The 17,803-nt window shown below is 38.5% G+C and overlaps 1 protein-coding gene across 2 annotated transcripts; it reads right to left on the reverse strand.

Annotated features, from left to right (window-relative positions):
- Nucleotides 1–1,863: 1,863 nt before the first annotated feature.
- Cah1 (carbonic anhydrase 1) lies at nucleotides 1,864–17,789 on the reverse strand. Of its 2 annotated transcripts, XM_083090147.1 has the most exons (8): nucleotides 17,392–17,789; nucleotides 11,337–11,537; nucleotides 9,332–9,453; nucleotides 7,528–7,623; nucleotides 6,203–6,317; nucleotides 5,269–5,367; nucleotides 4,053–4,231; nucleotides 1,864–3,564 (listed from the first exon to the last, which is right to left on the reverse strand). In XM_083090147.1, the coding sequence occupies exons 1-8, from the start codon at nucleotides 17,429–17,431 to the stop codon at nucleotides 3,496–3,498; spliced, it is 921 nt and encodes a 306-aa protein (XP_082946273.1). In that variant the 5' UTR covers nucleotides 17,432–17,789; the 3' UTR covers nucleotides 1,864–3,495. The 2 variants fall into 2 exon arrangements, with proteins under 2 accessions (XP_082946273.1, XP_082946280.1); XM_083090154.1 differs by lacking the exon at nucleotides 5,269–5,367 and having other exon boundaries at nucleotides 17,392–17,788.
- Between the last annotated feature and the right edge of the window lie 14 nt (nucleotides 17,790–17,803).

Consider the following 17,803-nt stretch of genomic DNA (forward strand, 5'->3'; position numbering starts at 1 on the left):
ATAGCATATTGTGTCAGCAGATATATTTTACAGCTGTGAATCTAAATGTATAATCGCAAATTACAGAAAAATAACATACTATCCATCTCTCTCTTTCTCTGTATTGTAAAAAAAATTGTTCGCTTCTATTAACTAATTGTAAGCTGTTAAACACTTTTGTTACGCTTCTAACAGTTGACAATTGACGTCAATTGCTTTCCAGCCTCGTCCCGGCAATTTACGCACAATGTGGCATTTAAATATGGCAAACGGAATGACAGAGGATGCAAGCGGAAAATTGACAATACTAACACTTTCAAACGCGCTGGCAACTATATTAGCAACTTGCTGGAGCATTAATTCTACTATAAATTTTAGGCTTCTTCCTCGTATCTTATATTATTTTTAATTAATTTTAATAGAAATTTATTTTTAAATATAATCAGTATTATAGCAAAGAATATGAATATCAATATAATTAATAATAAATTCAATATAATCATATAAAAACAAAGACTTTATTCACACTATCATCCAAAATATTATTCTAGCCTAATGCAACGAGTCTAAATATATTCGGTCTCTGAGCGAGTGCAGTAATCTCAACGATGCACATGTATCGTCAGATGCGATGCACGTGCACTGACCGGTTCTGAGGAGACAGTTTTCTCTTCACGAGCCAACACAACTCCATAACTCGAGACGCGATCTTTTGAGACGAGGCTCGCGAATGACAATTAAAAAGATTCGCAAATTTAATATCAGGAACAAAGATATTTAACAGGGAACTAGATAATTGAAACAAACGTGTTAACGTTAATATTAAGGCTTTGGAATCGCGCTGAAAAAACAACGCTATACGAAATTCATTTTGTAAGAACTTCATTTTTCAATCGGTCTCTTATGTATTTTTATTCGCACGTGCACGATTGTATCATTTCAGCGTCATTAATGCAAGATATAGCTCGGGGGCGCATCAAGGAAGGCCTCTTCTCGGTCATTCCACGTATCGTCGTGTCATGCCTTCTCTCGTACACTGGTTTTCCTTCTCGCGTCCCTGAAACTGGTCCCAACCGACGGTGAACATCAAAGTCAGGTACGAGCATTAGCGGTTGTTAGCCTTGTATCCTTTCATGCGATACCAAGTATAACTCGTAGTAGAAGTGCACAATGTTTGCAGAGTTATATCTTGTATTTTTATATGCTAGATTATTCGCGAAATAATGGAGAGTGGCGTCAAATATTGCCGTAAAAGAACAAACGAAACGATCTTTATTTGCTCCTTCTATCACAGTCGAAGCTACGAAATACATATATATTTTACATCGCCAACAATAATTATAACATCGGCGTATATGCGTTTAGCAAATGAGCCAAAATCGAAGGATGGACGCGATGGTAAAAGAAAATGTTTATATATTTTATAGAAATACATATAAACAGCGATTCCTGAGAATACATACGATAAAGTAGTCAGCATAATAATAATGTATTTAACATACATTGCACAAAACAGCACATGCGTAAAATTCATCAGTATATGACACAAAATATATCTAAATAAGTATATATAGCATTATCGTTTATTTTAAAAACTATTGTTGACGCTCGAGAGTTGTAACTTATCACCCACAATTATTTTATTAATCCGAATCAATTTTTTCAATCCGTAAATTATTTTTCTCGCGTTAATCGAAAGATCATAATTGCAGAGATTGAAGAAATTTCTTTAAGAGAATTAATATACATATAAATATTGTATATATATTTTTTCTTCTGTCGTTCTTTCTGAAAGAGCGAGCTTTGAAAAATTATCTCATCTCTTCGATATTTGTGCTGCATACCAATTGTCACCTGTTGCTACACACCTTAAAGATGCATCCGCTGTGACAGCGACATCAGCATCTCACTTGTTGCATCACAGTGATGCGCGTACAATAAACTTGTGCAATGCAATTATGTCGGATTTGCTCTCGTAAATTCTATATACACGAACACAATTGTGAATGAAGAGCTGTACGATATTTTCGGGTCTTACATTTCTCGCGTGTCAACAATCGTACGCGTTGCTTTATAATAAATATGCCGTTATGGAACGACGAATATTTCTTAAAAATCACATGTATATAACGTATAGCATCCATACTCAAGGTAGATCATTATACCCAATACATCATTATACGTTGCGTCGGTTTGCGGAAGCGAATCTGGTCGATGACTGGCTCCGAGGACGGATCGAGATCGAACAGAATTTGATTTTATCGCGAGTATACATCTAAAAATTACATCTTGCCATTTTTGTACATTAGTCTAACGTGTATAGCGATATAATGAGTGTTGCATCGCATAATATTATTTATGTCCCATCTTATTCTCTATCGCGAAATAATGCACATCTACATACATACGCGTAGGCACATTTCTCGCTTCTTTCGTAGCCGCGCAAGTATTGCACAAGCGGATTGTAGTTTCTAATTAGCGAGAAAGCTACATTCCCAAGGCGCGAAAAGCAGACGCTTGTTATTCTACGTTTCACTCATAATTGCACTTGAATTAAAATGAAATTGTTTTACACACTTGGTAGCTACTATACACGATGTCCCTGACCATGGCCGCTCCCCAAAGACTCACTCGATACCTGAGCGGTTTAAGATAATTGCTTTTTGTCGAAAAAAAAGATCTCTTTTGATCGAAAGAATTTTTTTTTATCTAAAGTTTTTCAATAAATAACAATTAAAATTATACATTTTATTTCAGCTAGTTTAATCGACGACAAAAATGTGTTAAAAATACGATCATTAATTACCTGTTAATGCATCTACTAAAGTAATGAATGTATCTTTTTTTAAGTTACATTCCTGTTAATGTCTCGTATCTTCATCGTCAAAACGTATTCGATTAAGAGATTGTAATCAATTTGTAATTTAAAATTAAAATATGCACGATATCTTCTAATTACCTAATTAAACGTCTTTTAAAATATCGGTGGACACCGATGTATGATATTTTTGTAAAGAAATATGTGATACGATTTTCGTATGAAGCGCTTCTGTTTTACACTGCACAAGGACGCGATAGTTCCGAAATACGCTTAATAATGGTGCAAGCCCATTCTACGATTTACAACTTATCGCATAATTATGTCAAATAATAATAAAAATGTAGGATACGTCGAGTTAGGAGAGCTAAAGCTATCAAATATTTTTAATTCGTTTTCGTAGAGTAACAGGAATTTCCTCTCGCCGCGAAAGTCCGTCTCTCAACACAAGTGAATTGATTACGCGTGCGATGCAAACTTAATTATGAGGAAACAACGAAGGCCAGGATCTCGCGGAGAGTAACGCGAGTGTAATCGTTGATTAATCCAAAGGCACGTTGAACGCTGTCGTTCGATAGCGACTGTATTAGTCGTCGCTTCGGGGTCGATGATCCGCAAAAACCAAGAGAGCCTGACGATTATCCCTGCCCTCTCTTTTTCTCGTTCATTTTCATTTCTCGGGCGAGGAGAGACAAACCTTAGAAGCTACCGCATTCCCGCAAGACGCGATTTCCCAGCGGCATCGGTGGGCGAAAGTTGTTGATCACCTGCAACGGGGGACAGACAAGAAAAAGATCGATGTTAAAAACGAAGGCGTGTCGTGTGTCGTGTCTTCGAAATGTATTCCCGCTCCGTCGCCGAGACGACGTCGCAGTCGCGGTCGTCGACGTCCTGCGGACGCCTAAAAATAGCCGAGCTCATACAGCTCCACTCGGTACTTTCATGTATATCGGCCGAAGAAAAAGGAGAAGGGAGAAAAACAAGATATGTATCTCGCGGCTGGAAAATGGTAATCGCGGCGCCGCAGAGGCGTTCGTCGTCACGTTCATCGCCATTCATCGCCGTTCATTTATCAAACGAGGAGAGGAAGCACGGGAGGACGTATGGAAAGCGATACGGGGAATCGTTGCAATTCTTGTTAAATAAGGAAAAGATGTCTGATCGTTGCACTTGCGTGCAAAGTCTCGATGAAGGATGAATGGGAAAAGTTATAGCTCGAGGAATAAATATATTTAAAAAAGCGCCGAAAGCTTACCGCTCCGTGATTCTCGTGGCACGGGCACTCCTCGCCACGTGGAAACTTTCGCAGATTGCGGAAAATGTTCAACTGATGATGGGACACCTCGATATACTTTTTGAAGAGGATCCAAGTGACGCTCTCGTTGCACGGCGGCGTCGTCAGCGAGCCCAAGTACGTCCAGTAGCCGTTATCGTCTGAACCAGAAAAGAAAAGAAAATTGAAGATATTTTCTCGCATTCGCGCGACTAATTAAAGCGACCAATTTTTAAGCTGACGATTAAAGCGATGCGATGAAGAAATGATGTCCAGATGATTGCTCATATCAATAACAATGTGTCGTTTAATAAAATTTTAGCGCGACAAAAATCATTGTAAGATTCTAGATTTATGCATCTTTTATTGTAGCAAAATTAATTTCGAAATGATCATTGAATTTAATTTAGAAATATATATCTCGAGATCGATTCTCTCATTTTAATATTGTTTCAAGTTATGGAAATATTTCTGTCACATATCTCGTGTGATTTAAAGTTTAATAAGGGAAGAAACTGTATGGAAAATAGAATTATACAATTTGATTAATGTATTATTCTCTGGCAAAGCAATACTTTTTGTATAAGTACGAATACTCCATCGTCTCTTATCTTTCGATGTCATCGGTGTCATTCAAAAAATATTTCTTTAAAGTAATATTGATAAATAACACTAATATCACTAAGTAACGAGGACATTAGAGGTAATATTTGGAGATAAAGATCTACACATATAAAGATACTTGAAATATAAAACATGCAAAAAAAATATAATATTGTGTCACTTATGAAATATAAAGAACTGTGCGCTTTGATCGAGATTAAATTACGAGGACACTAACGTATATAAGTGCTATTCAGTACAGATAAACACATGTATATATCTTATCGCACAAAAGTTGAAAAATTTTAATAAAAATCCTTGGCAAAAATCCATAAAGAAATATGCTTTGCAAAAAACGCTGCATCTTCGATAAATATGTCTCTTTATCTCGGAGCGTGAAAAAGAAATATCGATCACTATGAATCCCAACATGCGTCCATCTCTCCTTCGACCGTGGTGTGACATGCAGGGCTTCGGGAAATCAGCTGCTTAAAAATAACCGTAAAGCTTCCTCGAGCGGCGATGCTGCAAAGAAACGAGAAGAAGCGCGCAGCATCTCTTTCTCTCTCTCTCTTTTTATCTCCAAGATACAAACCTTGGAAATCCCATTTATTTTCGTGGCGTGGTATGATTCGGTCGGCCCAGCGCATGCACGGGTTCACGCATCTCTGCGTGCCAGCCCGTCCACCACGCACTGCGTGACGCGGCGCGTAAATGCGGGAAAAACCTCATTAGTAACGTTAATGCGGAGGCACACGCGGCGAATGTCGTTTAAAGTGAAATGATAACGACGCCCGTGACAAGGCGCGCATAGATTTGGGGAAGGAATGCTCTGTTATTATTTAACATTGTTACTCTCTTAAATGGAATCAGTGTTCACCACAAGCAGTGATTTCAATCAATCGTAGAACAAACAATGAAATCTCGCTGAAAAAATTAGTTAATAATAATAGTTCTCAATCAATAATATTTTAAAATGTATTTTATATATATTATAATATTATATGATAAACTTTCAGAGCGCAATTTTTTTGTTAAAGAAATATCTCAATTTTTTAACAAGAGTCATACTTGTTCTTTTTGTGGATTTATCATATTTAAGAGTAAAGAAATAATATGCATACAATTTTGAATTTAAATACTAATACTAATACTAATATTAATTATCTTTAATAAAATCTTTGATTAATGACATTTTCATTGATTGATTTAAGGAAATAGTGTTCTAGATCGATTATTGGAATGTACATCAAGAATACGAATCAATTAAAAATTAAATAAATCGAAACTATTTCAACTCGATTTTGTAACTTTCTTGCTCCGAATTAATTAACATAGATCAGGACTATTACATCTATTACGGACTATTACCGGATCGACATTCGCAAACAAGTTCCAACTACCGATACGATTGAATATTACAAGAGAAACAACAAGGACATGGATCACGGGCACTATGTATCACGAATAAACGGAATATCTTATCAAAGAGGCAATTCACCAAATTGCATCGTGCGATGTCGACTTACCGGGAAGAAGTTTACCAGGGTCAATAGGTTCCGTAATTTCTACGACCTCGTCCTTGTGCGAGACGTACGGCAGCAAACGCGCAATCTTGTCCATTTCTTCATGGGTCTTGCCGACCTACGAGCAAAAAAAAAATTACGAAGATATTTTGACAAATGACCAAGTTTCACAAGGAAACACGTAACGCTCTCGCTGAAATGATAGGTCATCTTCAATCAACGTTAAATCCGTCATCAGCAAAATAATTATATGTACAAGGCGTCTCAAAACTACGCGTTCCGTAAACTTATTTATCCGTATCCTCATACGTGACTCATCACAAGAGGTTTAAAAATTATTTCGAACTTAAAAGTTCCCTTATCTAATCCCTGGACGCTTTTAAGCGGCAAAAAGATAATGTTTGGAAAATTGTCAAACATTTCGAGTAGCATAAATGGCAGGAACTGTAAAAATGCTCGACATCGAGCCGACGTTGATTACCAATTGCGCAACGACATTTTTCGAATTGTCTGACACGTCGCCGTTGCACGTGGCGCATAAATTTCCTTACGATACATACGTTCCTCACGCGCGACCTTAACGTATCACGAAACTGCAGTGCAACGTTACGTAAGAGATAATCGCGGTACCTCGTGAGAAGCGGAAACATCGGCGAGTTTTTGTGTCTTCAAGTTTTTGCGTCTATTTTCGCGACTTTAATTAAAAAATATTATTTATTTGAAAAATTAATTTTTTAATCACCGCGAGCACGTCGCGATTTCTTTCCACCGGATATCGCGAGTCGCAATCCAAACGTTGAGTACAAAGTAAAGCGGAAGAGCGTATCGGAAAATGTTCTTTCTGTCGTAAACGATAACTGGTCTTGTAATTGATAAAAACGTGTACGTATCTCGTGCTCGATATACGACGACCATATAATTATGTCCCCGGACGTGTCTCGCGTGTTTACATAATCGACCATTCGACGGCGATCGGTGATAATACTTCCAACACACGCTTATGGATTCTATTTGTGCGGTTCGCTTGTCTTGTGTGAAAGCTTAAGTAACTATAAATACATGACCTGGCGACATGTAAGCGAATTAGAATCCCTTTTAAAATAAGGTGCGGCTTCATTGCGCGTATCATTTGCATCCGACACGCTTGTACAAAAATTCGATGTAAGCCAACATACCAAGTGTCTGAGAGATGTAAATTAATACTCTTTATGTGTAATATAAGTAAAATAGATTGATTACTCTTTAAAAAAAAGTCTCATCTTTTGAAGAATATGAAAATTTTTCCAATTTGCTCGTAATTATTGAAACTATTATATCGCATCACCAACCTTAAGGAAGACTCCCAGGACTGCCAGACCATCGGAAGCTTTCGCAGCTTCGCCGAAAGTCTTGTACTTGCTGGTGTTCCAATGCACCAGATGCAGCTGAAACAAACGGCGTCTTTTAATGAATCTAAATTACGCGTATTAAATTTAATAGAGAGCAATCAACTGGGAGGAGCGAGAGGACAGGTCTATATAACGAATGTCTAATCGTCTCTTCAAACAATCAATTACAAAATGTCATTTTATATGTTTGTATGCTAACAAAGAGCACTGATGATTATTAGTGATATATTATCTCGCTTAAATTATCCAGTATTCCCTTTTAACTTTAATTATTCCACATTTCGTCGAATGGTAGTACAACAAAGAACTTTATCGGTATCAATAAATGATAATTGCGTCCGAGGGATGGTCGTTAGAGGAATTACGTAATCGGCTCTGGACGTTGAAATTCCACGGATATCCGACCGACCCGGTTTCCCGGATCGTCAGGAGAGATATCGTCGCCTAGAATTTTTTTTCGATAAAGCGAACGTCATGTGCGTACGTCCGGGACAGGAAAGAGTGTATTCGTCTGTGCATCCGTTCTAAGTGCATCGAAGACGGACGTGCGCAGCAATTGAATGCGAGCGCATTACAATCGCCAATTGACTTGCTAATGCGTTTAAATTCGAATCGTTTAATTAACATCGAGCTTGAAAGTCGTCAGTGTATTAAATCGCGCGGTCGCTCAAGGAAATTTACGATCACTAAAGAAAAGGAATCTCAAAAGTGTCTTCATCGCTCGTTGAATCTGTCATGTGTGACGAGGGAACTTTCCATGCATTATGCGAGTCTCGATATTTTCTCTATCGCAAACAGGGTCAATAGTTGAAGTCAACTATTCATGAAAGATTGCAAACACACCGTTACGTAGACGATTGCATAATCTATTTATCAAGTATACAAATGTATGTGGCTTATATGGTGTATGAGCTTTCGAAAAAATTCCCGCGATGAAGATAAAGTCCACTCTGGGATCGTGTCGGAAGTGTGTTCAGGAAATACGCGATTGTTCTCGGTTAATTATTGGCATCCTTTTTCGCGATCGGGCGTTTGTTCGCCTACGAGAGTTCTCTCGATGCTCGGGTCAGGTAGACGCGCTGGTCTCGTTATCTTATTCAGCGACGCAAGTCTGGTAGTTTCAATGATAACGCCAATTATTGTTTTCATTCCGAGCGCGTTTGTTTCGTTTCTTCGCATTCGTAACCCGATGCAGCTTTCAGCCCACACAACTGCCAGAACATATAAAGACCTTTGACACGTTGGCGTATTTATTAACGCGATGTGTGGACGAGCTAATAGCGTTTTATTTATGTGACAAATGATGCGTTATACCATCATATCCACATAACACATCCCTAATTAGCGTCTTTATAGGCCGTATTATATAATATTCAGAATGAGCAAAGTTTTTATTCCCATTAAAAAATTATCTGTTTCATCACTTATACATTTACAAGTCATCTATGTAAAACTTCGAACGAGCTTGTACGTGTCTTCGGGAAAATGATCGCACATGGCGAACAAGGTCGATGCTGCCATAGCAAGCTACGAATAATTGCAAACAGTGAATCATACTCTCACGTGGCTGGATTACAAATGAGCAGCTTTGACATACGTTATTAAGTATGAAGTGATGTAAAAGCGAGAAAAAAAATAAATATTCTTCGCTGTCACAAATTTATTTGTCGAGAGAGCAAAGTTAACGACAGCCTAGTCACATGTCGAAAGTTTTAACACTCGTAAAAGATTAATTGTGCTTTACCTCTCCGGCGAAAGCTTGTCCATCCACCGTATGTTCGGATCCCCTGGAATCGCTACATCCCCAGTGACAGTGATACTGCTCCAGTTTGTAGACATCATCCATCAACGGTCCACCGCTCAAAACTGTCGACAATAAAAGTCGAGATTTCTTATATCGGTTATAAAAAAAATGATAAGAATAAATAAGAAGATTTTTATAAATTAAATCCCCAAGCAAAATGTGGAAGTTTTCGGAGCAAGCTTTTACAGCGAAGCTCCAATAAACGGCCGTGCGGATTCTCGTTTACAGATACATACACTCTATTACAGGATATGCTTGATCAGCCAAACTACGTGGGTTGCACGGGGGCTATAACGAGGATCGTTGCTATGTATCGTTGCTGGTATCATTCATTTGCGCCGGTGAATCGTGCGAATCAGACGCGCTGCGACGCATTTTGTCGCGCCTCGACTGTGATAAATTGGTCGCGGAAAATTTGTCACGCCAAGTTTTAAAAGCCGCAGAATTCTCCACGAACGCGGTAGAGGAATCTAAAATTATTCGCAATGTGCAGCGGAAAAGACAGCGATAATTTTAAACTTTCAAAAAAATAGAGAAATATAAAAGAGACACGACTTATTTTACGTAACAGAAACCCCGTTTTTTATCGATCATCCCCTTTTTCTATCGAATGCAACAACGGACAGCGATAATTTCCTCATGAATCAGATTCCTCTTCGCCTGCGGAAGATAATGAGAATTCTTGGCCGAAGTCGTAACTCCGCTATCGGCTGGTTCTATCAACCGATTGTTTTGTGTCACATATTGCCTTATAGAGCGCCGCGCCACTTCGTGCCACATATGAATACACATAATACGCCACGGCGCACGGTCGTCCTCATTTCGACTACGCCCCGAGCACTCGGCGAAGGTAAAAGCCCTCTCTAAGTGGCACGAAGTCGACAGTGAGGAGCCTTCGTTAAAACGATATAAACGACGACGAAGTAGAATATACATCCATCTGTACACGCGTCGCATTTTACGACCGTTATTTATGCGAGCGATATATTCTCTCTCGTTATATTTTCAAAATATGTAAAGCAGTCTATTCGCGAAACGCAGAGAATATCGCAAGGCTGTTTTGTCTATATTGAATGCAAGGTCCGACTTGTGAAATTATAAAAAGACAAAAGAGAAGTGTGGGATGACCATCATGAATGATGAGTCGTCGCAGCTCGTTGCGTGCGGTTGATTTGTATCTGCGTGCGATGACACGTCATTCCTCTGCGTTTGCGTCCGCGAATAGACGGGCCTTTAGTTCATCTTGTCGCGTGCGGTTGATTTGCGGCTGCGTGTACCTCGCGTGTAATGATATGCCGATTCTGCACCTGCATCTGCGTTTTTGCAAATAGTCGCAAAGGGAGTCTTGCAAGCGAATCGTGCCGTGAAACCCTGTTCGTTTCTTACGTAAGGCTCATGCATGATGCACGAAATTAATAAAAAGCATTTCCTTACGTAAATCGTTTGTGTGTTGTGTCGAGAGAAAGAAAACACGCTTCTCTCACACAGACATTGTCCCGACTAAGCTAAATCCCGTTCGGCTGCCAGCGTACTAATGTTTATAAATGCGAAGATGGAACGCAAGGCCAGATATCGTAAACAATCATCTAAAATTATACTGGATCGTCGTGCGATTTTTAGATGAATGTGCGATGCACCGCTTTCGCAACACGTCGCATTTTTATCCATGCATTTCATCTGCGATTCAGAGCTTCGATTGCGATCGCGGGAACGAGAACACTTCCGTCATTGATTTTAGTCACTGGTGGTCTTTAAATATAACGACATCTGGACCGAGATGCATCATTCATACATGGTGGTTTTTTGCTCGAAAAAATCCGTGATAAATTTATTTCAATAAAAGAGTAAAGGGGAGTCTAAAAAGATTTTGCGTCAACACTCTTAAGGTGTCTAAAAAGAATGAATAGAGAAGGAAAGAAGGGAGAAGGATACCTAAAATACTCACATGTGCCTTCGCCCGCGGCATCCACTCGCCAACAATAACCGGGATTAACCAGCTTCCGGGAAGCTGTAGCCGGATACTTCCAACGCAGTGGCTTGCTGCTTAGAGCTTCGTGATCGGATTCCGCCCGTTTCGTCTCGATGTTCACCGGGCTTTGCCTGGAGCCGGCAGCCATGGGGAATTTCGTTACCCACGTGCTGGGTCCTGCGAAAGAGAGGAGAAAAATCGAGTCAATTGTAGCGTAAAATCTATTACGTAAGCGACAGATGAAGAGTGTCGGGATCGATAAGGATTCCGGCGAATCTAAGATATGGCGATAATAATCAGCGAATCAAAATAGACGACTGATTATTCGTTTCTTATGTTTGACTTGCAAATACGAATCTCCCACTGAGAATGAAACACGCGTGTCGGCGCGTTCGCGATGAGATAATATTACAGAATAATTCTGTGATATGAGTTTTCGCTATAAATAAATTAAGAAGACTCAACGTTAGCAAACGCGCAAGAAGCTCTTTTTCACGATATACTATCACGTGTTGATAATTGATAAAAAAATTCGCTTTTATAAAAATCCTGGTCTACAGACGTTTATCACCTTCGATCTCTGTAAAGTTGTCCTCCACTTATTTGTCCGCGCGAAAATATGAGAATAATATTTACAGAAGCTATAACATTTCCTGGTTTTACAATGTTATTAGCAAAGCGATAAATGACTTAGAGATAACCTACGAAAGCTACGAAGGATTATATGTTGAACTTATATAATGTATTATCTTTTCAACGAATGTTATATGTGCAATTTCAATTACAGTTCAGAAAAAGCACACGTTGGCGAATATCTGGTTAAATATCAATTTAACAGACGCGAAAGAGCTAATCAAGTATATTATCTCTAGTAATCTCACATTTTCCTTATCAGTGACACATGTGATGTACCGCCACATTAATTTCTCTTTATCGGGGACCACATGATCTCAACGATTATTTGCGATATAATTAGATGTCGAAGAGGTTCAAGCGTACGAAAGGTGGGAACGGCCATGAGAAAATTGCGTCGCGCGAATTAAACAGACATCGATTTGCGTCAATCGGTCAAAACGCAAGATACTTGACAACTTGATAATTTCTCTGTAATATTTCTCTGTAATCATCGTCAATTTTCACTAGATCTCATGTGACAATTTTGAGATGACATAACGTGCATCACGCATCCTAAACGCTCATGCGTGCAGGATTCGTCTTTCTTCGCAGGATTCGTCTTTCTTCGTCTTTTCTACCGAATAACACAGACTTGTGATCAATTGATTGCCACGAGACTGAAATTACGCGAAATTAAATAATTACATCTTCATCATATATCCGTTGGACATAGCTTTTTATAGTTTTTGCGTTTCTATTATATGTGTTATATATATTATATATATTATATATATTATATATATATTATATTATATATATTATGTGTATTTAATTTTATTTATGTAATGGGCTTTCCCTAGAGCATGTGAATAAATAAATATATCAATAAGTAAAATTGTATTTCGAGAGAAAAAGAGATTACGATTTAAAGTCATTTATATCTTGACGTTACGAAATCAAGAATGTAAAGGACAGATATTTAAAAAATTATTATTAATTTTACAAATTTTATTATTAATTTCTCCAACAATATAATAAAATTATATAGCGAGACATTATAGAGATTTTCAAGATCACATCCTTGATTGTAATACTCATCGTATTTCAATAAACGTGGAATAGTAATATTTGCATAATCGGTTATAAAATTGAGACTGCGGAATGAAACGAATCAGTCATCCATAAAATGTAAGAGCATAATAAATCCATCGACGACATTGAGATCGGCGTCACGTGAATCCCCATTGAAGGATAGATGTAGTAGCAATAAAACGCGCTCACGGTAGCCGCTTAACCGGTTCGAAAAGCAGCACATTCGATAACGGAGCTCATGTTCGATATTTATTTTCCTATCGGCTAATCGGTGACAATTATCAGCGGATTGCAACCGGTGCGAAAATACGATAGAGATAAATCAGAGATAGTTGATTTATTTCTGATTTATCTCTGATTTATCGTTTATTATTGCCAAGAGTGTCTACGTGCAGTTTAAGTAACCTCTATACCTGAATGTCCATTTTTTTGCGCCGTTTTGAGTAATTTCGATGAACAATATTATCGGTACACATGACAATTTAAATGTCATTACTTTGGTCTCGCAGCAAAGCAAATAGTGAGAACGTTCGTTTAAAAGTTCGTTCAACCTTGCGCCGCGATTCAATGAGTCTCAAAAAACGTAAAGGCTGAAAAACCGGTATTTACTAAAAATATAGTTAATAAAAATTTTTCTTTCTCTCTCCTTCTTGAGACCTCCTCCTTCTGACTTTATAATTCTTTCCAATCAATCGAGAAGATTAATACATTTTCTGCATATGCATGTTTTTTTTTATTCATGCATTATTAATGCTATAAATATATCTTGAGGCAATCAATCAGAAACGTAATATTATGTTATGTATAATATTATGTTACGTATTATTATGTTACGTATGAAAGATGGTCATTTAACAACAGAATAGTGTCACGCTTCGTCGTTATCCTACGATTACGCGTGATATTTAATGATGTCTATCGTGGAATTGTTACATTATTTACAACACCTTAATGCGTTGCAATATTTAATAGCAAGAAATTTTTCTTCTTACAATATTCATGTTTCGCGAATCGAAAACTTCGATCTTTTTTTCCAAAAAGATTCACGCGAATAATTATCTTATCGATATTCAATGTTTCGAAAGATATGTGCAACATATATTCTAATATTTTACATACATCTTTGGAAGTATATTAATTTAAATATAATTAAATTTAAATATATATTTACATTAAATTATATTTAACGTAGAAGAGAAAAGGCTCTTTGTTGTAGAATTGACAATTACGACGGGCAAATAAGTCACGTACACTGTATAGGTTTCACCTTTGTGCATAATAAGCGCGAATGGCAGCCATCAGTCGGCAGACAATTTGCAAGTTAATCGTCGAGACTGAAGGACGATGCGATTGACAGCGTCGCGCTGCTCGCGAGATGATTTCTCCGCATCTCGATTGTCTCCTGTACTTTCTTTTCCGCCGGTTTGTTCTCACAACAGTGCTAAGATACATACGGCTCGAATGCGCGATTTATATTACTTGTAGACCGAACAGGATCGATGAAATATACGCTCTTATAGCCTGTAACGAGGTGCAAATTCCCATGGAAAGCGCGTTTCGTGGGCGAAAGAGCTTTGTAAATAATAAAATAAGCGTTCGCGAGATTGCGCGAGATTCCCTCTCGCAGAAAGGATCTATAAAAATTGCATTTACACTCGTAAGCGTCAAATACGCTTCGCGCATCGGAAGTGAAAAGAGAAGCGGCGTTTTGTATTTTTTTATTCTTAATGTAATAAAAACACATTCTCTTTTCTACTATTTTTATCTCGAATGAAGCTCGATTGAAATCGCATTCGCCTCGGCGGCAACCTAAATCGATAGAAAGCGCCGCGATGTAGTATATACGAATATATACGAATAGCAATCAGACTTTTTTGTATAGGCTAATTTTCAATATTTCTCAACGTTTCAACCCTCTGTTTATTCTCGGAACAAACGTCGCCTCCAATTTGATTATACAATTTGCTTTAGCGTATCGCTTTTCTAATTTCCAATTATTATTAATTATGTAATTTTCTCCAATGAATCGTGTCGTCAAATTGAAGCAAAATATCCCCCCATCATTCCGCAGGTATCTCATATGTTAATTAAATAAGACGGAACATCTATCTTCGTTTATACGAGCGCGATCAAAATCGATGTTCCGGTACTCGTTAGAGAAACGGGCGGAATACGCAAATAAGGGGATCACCGTGCGTTACGTGACTTCGTGCATCGGAGAACGACCTCGATTACTCAAAATCCGAATTGATCCAGAAATGAAAATACTTTCTTTCGCGTCCTGTCGTTGTCTCCGAAAGTCATCCGTACGTAAGATGATCGAAAGAATAATTTCGCAAACGAAACCGATTAATCGGTGCTCGGATAATTCGGCCTACAAATCGCGGGGCAAGATGAATCCTCGGGGAAATAAGCCGCTCGACACACAATCCGCAATTATATCGCGAAACATCGTGGGAACGATGTTGTCTTCCGAATAATTCACGACGATCGAGTAACATCAATCAATCTTCAACAAAGAGGCACCTCGCAGCCGCGGCCAAACTGCGCGCGTATTCGAGGAATCAAATAACTTAATCATCCCTCTGCGAAGTTTCGTCTCATTTTTGGCAACGGGCCGATCCCGAGGACGCATGCAAATCACGATACTCGGCGCGCTTCGCTCTTTCTTTCTTCCTCTCTCTCTCTCTCTTTCTTTCTCGCAATCGGCGAAAAGATAGCGCTGACAAATTGACTCGAGATTAAGGACGTTTCGGGGGCATGCACGGCAACCCCGACGGAACAAAGTGAAACTGGGTCTGCGACCCCCCGCGTTCGTGTGCGTATCGCTGCACGTCCGTGTACGTGTGTCCGTGCGCGCCTGTACTTTCCGCGGGAACAGGTGCATCGGCCTACGGAAGAAAACTATTGATTTTCATTTACCCGCGGAGAGTCGTGTGGCCCCCTCGTGCGCTCGGCGAAGGCTACGGGGGAAAGCACCTCTCCCCCGTCGCTTGGCACGGCCCGTTCGCCCTGCATTCGAGCGAGAAGACAATGGCCCCGGGTCAGTGAGCCTGTGACGGTGCCATCCGGAAATCGAATCGAAATCGACCAAAAATGAATGAAAAAGTGGGGAAAAAAGCTGTACTTCTCTTCCTTAAATTTTAGGAAAGGAAATTTGTCTCGCATAGATAAGCATCGTACTCTCATACTCTATTTTCATGCGTTCAAAAGAATACGCGAATTAAAATTAATGTTAATTAAATAGGACCGACAAAAGTCTTGGAAGAGAAAAACGAGCGCATATGTCGCGTGATTCTCAAAGCATAAAGTTCCCGCAAGATTTCAATTTGGAAAACTTTTCTGGGAAAAAGAGAAAGTTTTTAAGAATAAAAGAAAAATATTTACGCACGTGTGCCACATATTTTCCGTTATTACCGTTACATTTAATATAGCCTAAGACAACGCTCAAGGATACGACAAAATGAAAAACCCAAAGAGCCCATTGTCCAACTTGTCAGAGTTGTGTCGCGATAAAGAACAAATAAGAAAAATAATTTCATCGTAAAAATAATTTTGTCAGAAATGAAAGAAAAAATATTTAATTTAAGGATATTTTTTCCGCCAAGATTTTAATTAGTCAGTTTACATACATCCGTTTATTTAAAGTATAAATATAGATTTTAATATCCTCCTTTAATTATGTTCTTTTTAAGGAAAAGAAAATTCTGACTAATATACAATGAAATTAATTTTCAAATTGAAATTAATTCATTGTAATTCATGTCTTCCGCAACTCCGATTCAATTAATTCCGGCGATAAGTGTTATCGCTAACACGTTCATTCGCCACAGTTAATCGTAAACCGCGAACGAGGCACCAGACTAGTGCAATTGCTAGCTAGTACATAGTGATTGTAACATTAATACAAAAATATCCTGGTTATATGCATATTGGATGACGAATGGGTCGTGAATGTACGGCGATTGACAAAGTGGTCAATCAATAATTTCGATACGTTCTTATCAGAATGTACGAGGTAAACCATGCAGAATCAAATGCAACGCTCGATTTAAAAGAAAATAATCAATGTGATAATCATAATTGTGGAAACTAATTTTCAGAAAATTACAATTTTTGCAAAAAAAAAAAGAATTATTGTTCTCCAAAATTTGTCCACTGATTTTTCCACATCTATAATTCTTACTCAGAAATTTATAAAATTTATACATGACATTGCTTTATAATCGTAGTAAATTTGAATAACTTTGCTTGCTCGATAAACGTCGATCAAATGCGATGTGCAATTTGCGCAAATTTTTTAGAAACATTTATAATATTTTACCATTCTGGATGGAATAGTCCCACTCGTCCTTCGAACCCATCGCATACAGGCACAAGCGATTTACAGGAAATTGAGATCCGAGTAGAGTTTACACCCGATCGTTTTGTCTGCTTGTGCCAAACTTTTCAAATAAACGAACACTCGATATTCAGATTGCTCACTCAATCGTTACGTTGCGGAGATTTCGAAATCGCGCAAATTCTCGATCGTTTCGACTCGCGATTTTCCGCAAACTATGTCCTCCGCCAAGAGAAGGATCTCTAGTTTTTTTCGCTCTTACACGCGCGATACTTTCCAGGCCGAATAATCGTAGTTTCCTCTCGCGTCTCTGTTTTCGTCCACGATCGGGGAACCGGTATAACCTACGCGCCCTACTCCTACGACCGTAATACCGGCCGGCGCATCGGCACGG

Source organism: Camponotus vicinus, unplaced genomic scaffold, assembly GCF_025532165.1.
Source record: "Camponotus vicinus isolate PSW18456_S1 unplaced genomic scaffold, iyCamVici1.0 SCAF_1, whole genome shotgun sequence".
NCBI classification, from domain to species: Eukaryota; Metazoa; Arthropoda; class Insecta; order Hymenoptera; family Formicidae; genus Camponotus; species Camponotus vicinus.

What these genes read in the sequence shown, in the direction of transcription:
- Cah1 (XM_083090147.1), bottom strand. Translation starts at nt 17,431, where the DNA reads ATGGGTTCGAAGGACGAGTGGGACTATTCCATCCAGAATG. An exon ending in GACAAGCTTTCGCCGGAGAG is followed by an intron (nt 7,624 to 9,331) that starts GTAAAGCACAAT and finishes CGTTTGTTTCAG; the next exon opens with CTGCATCTGGTGCATTGGAA. An exon ending in CCCTGGTAAACTTCTTCCCG is followed by an intron (nt 5,368 to 6,202) that starts GTAAGTCGACAT and finishes CGCGTCACGCAG; the next exon opens with TGCGTGGTGGACGGGCTGGC.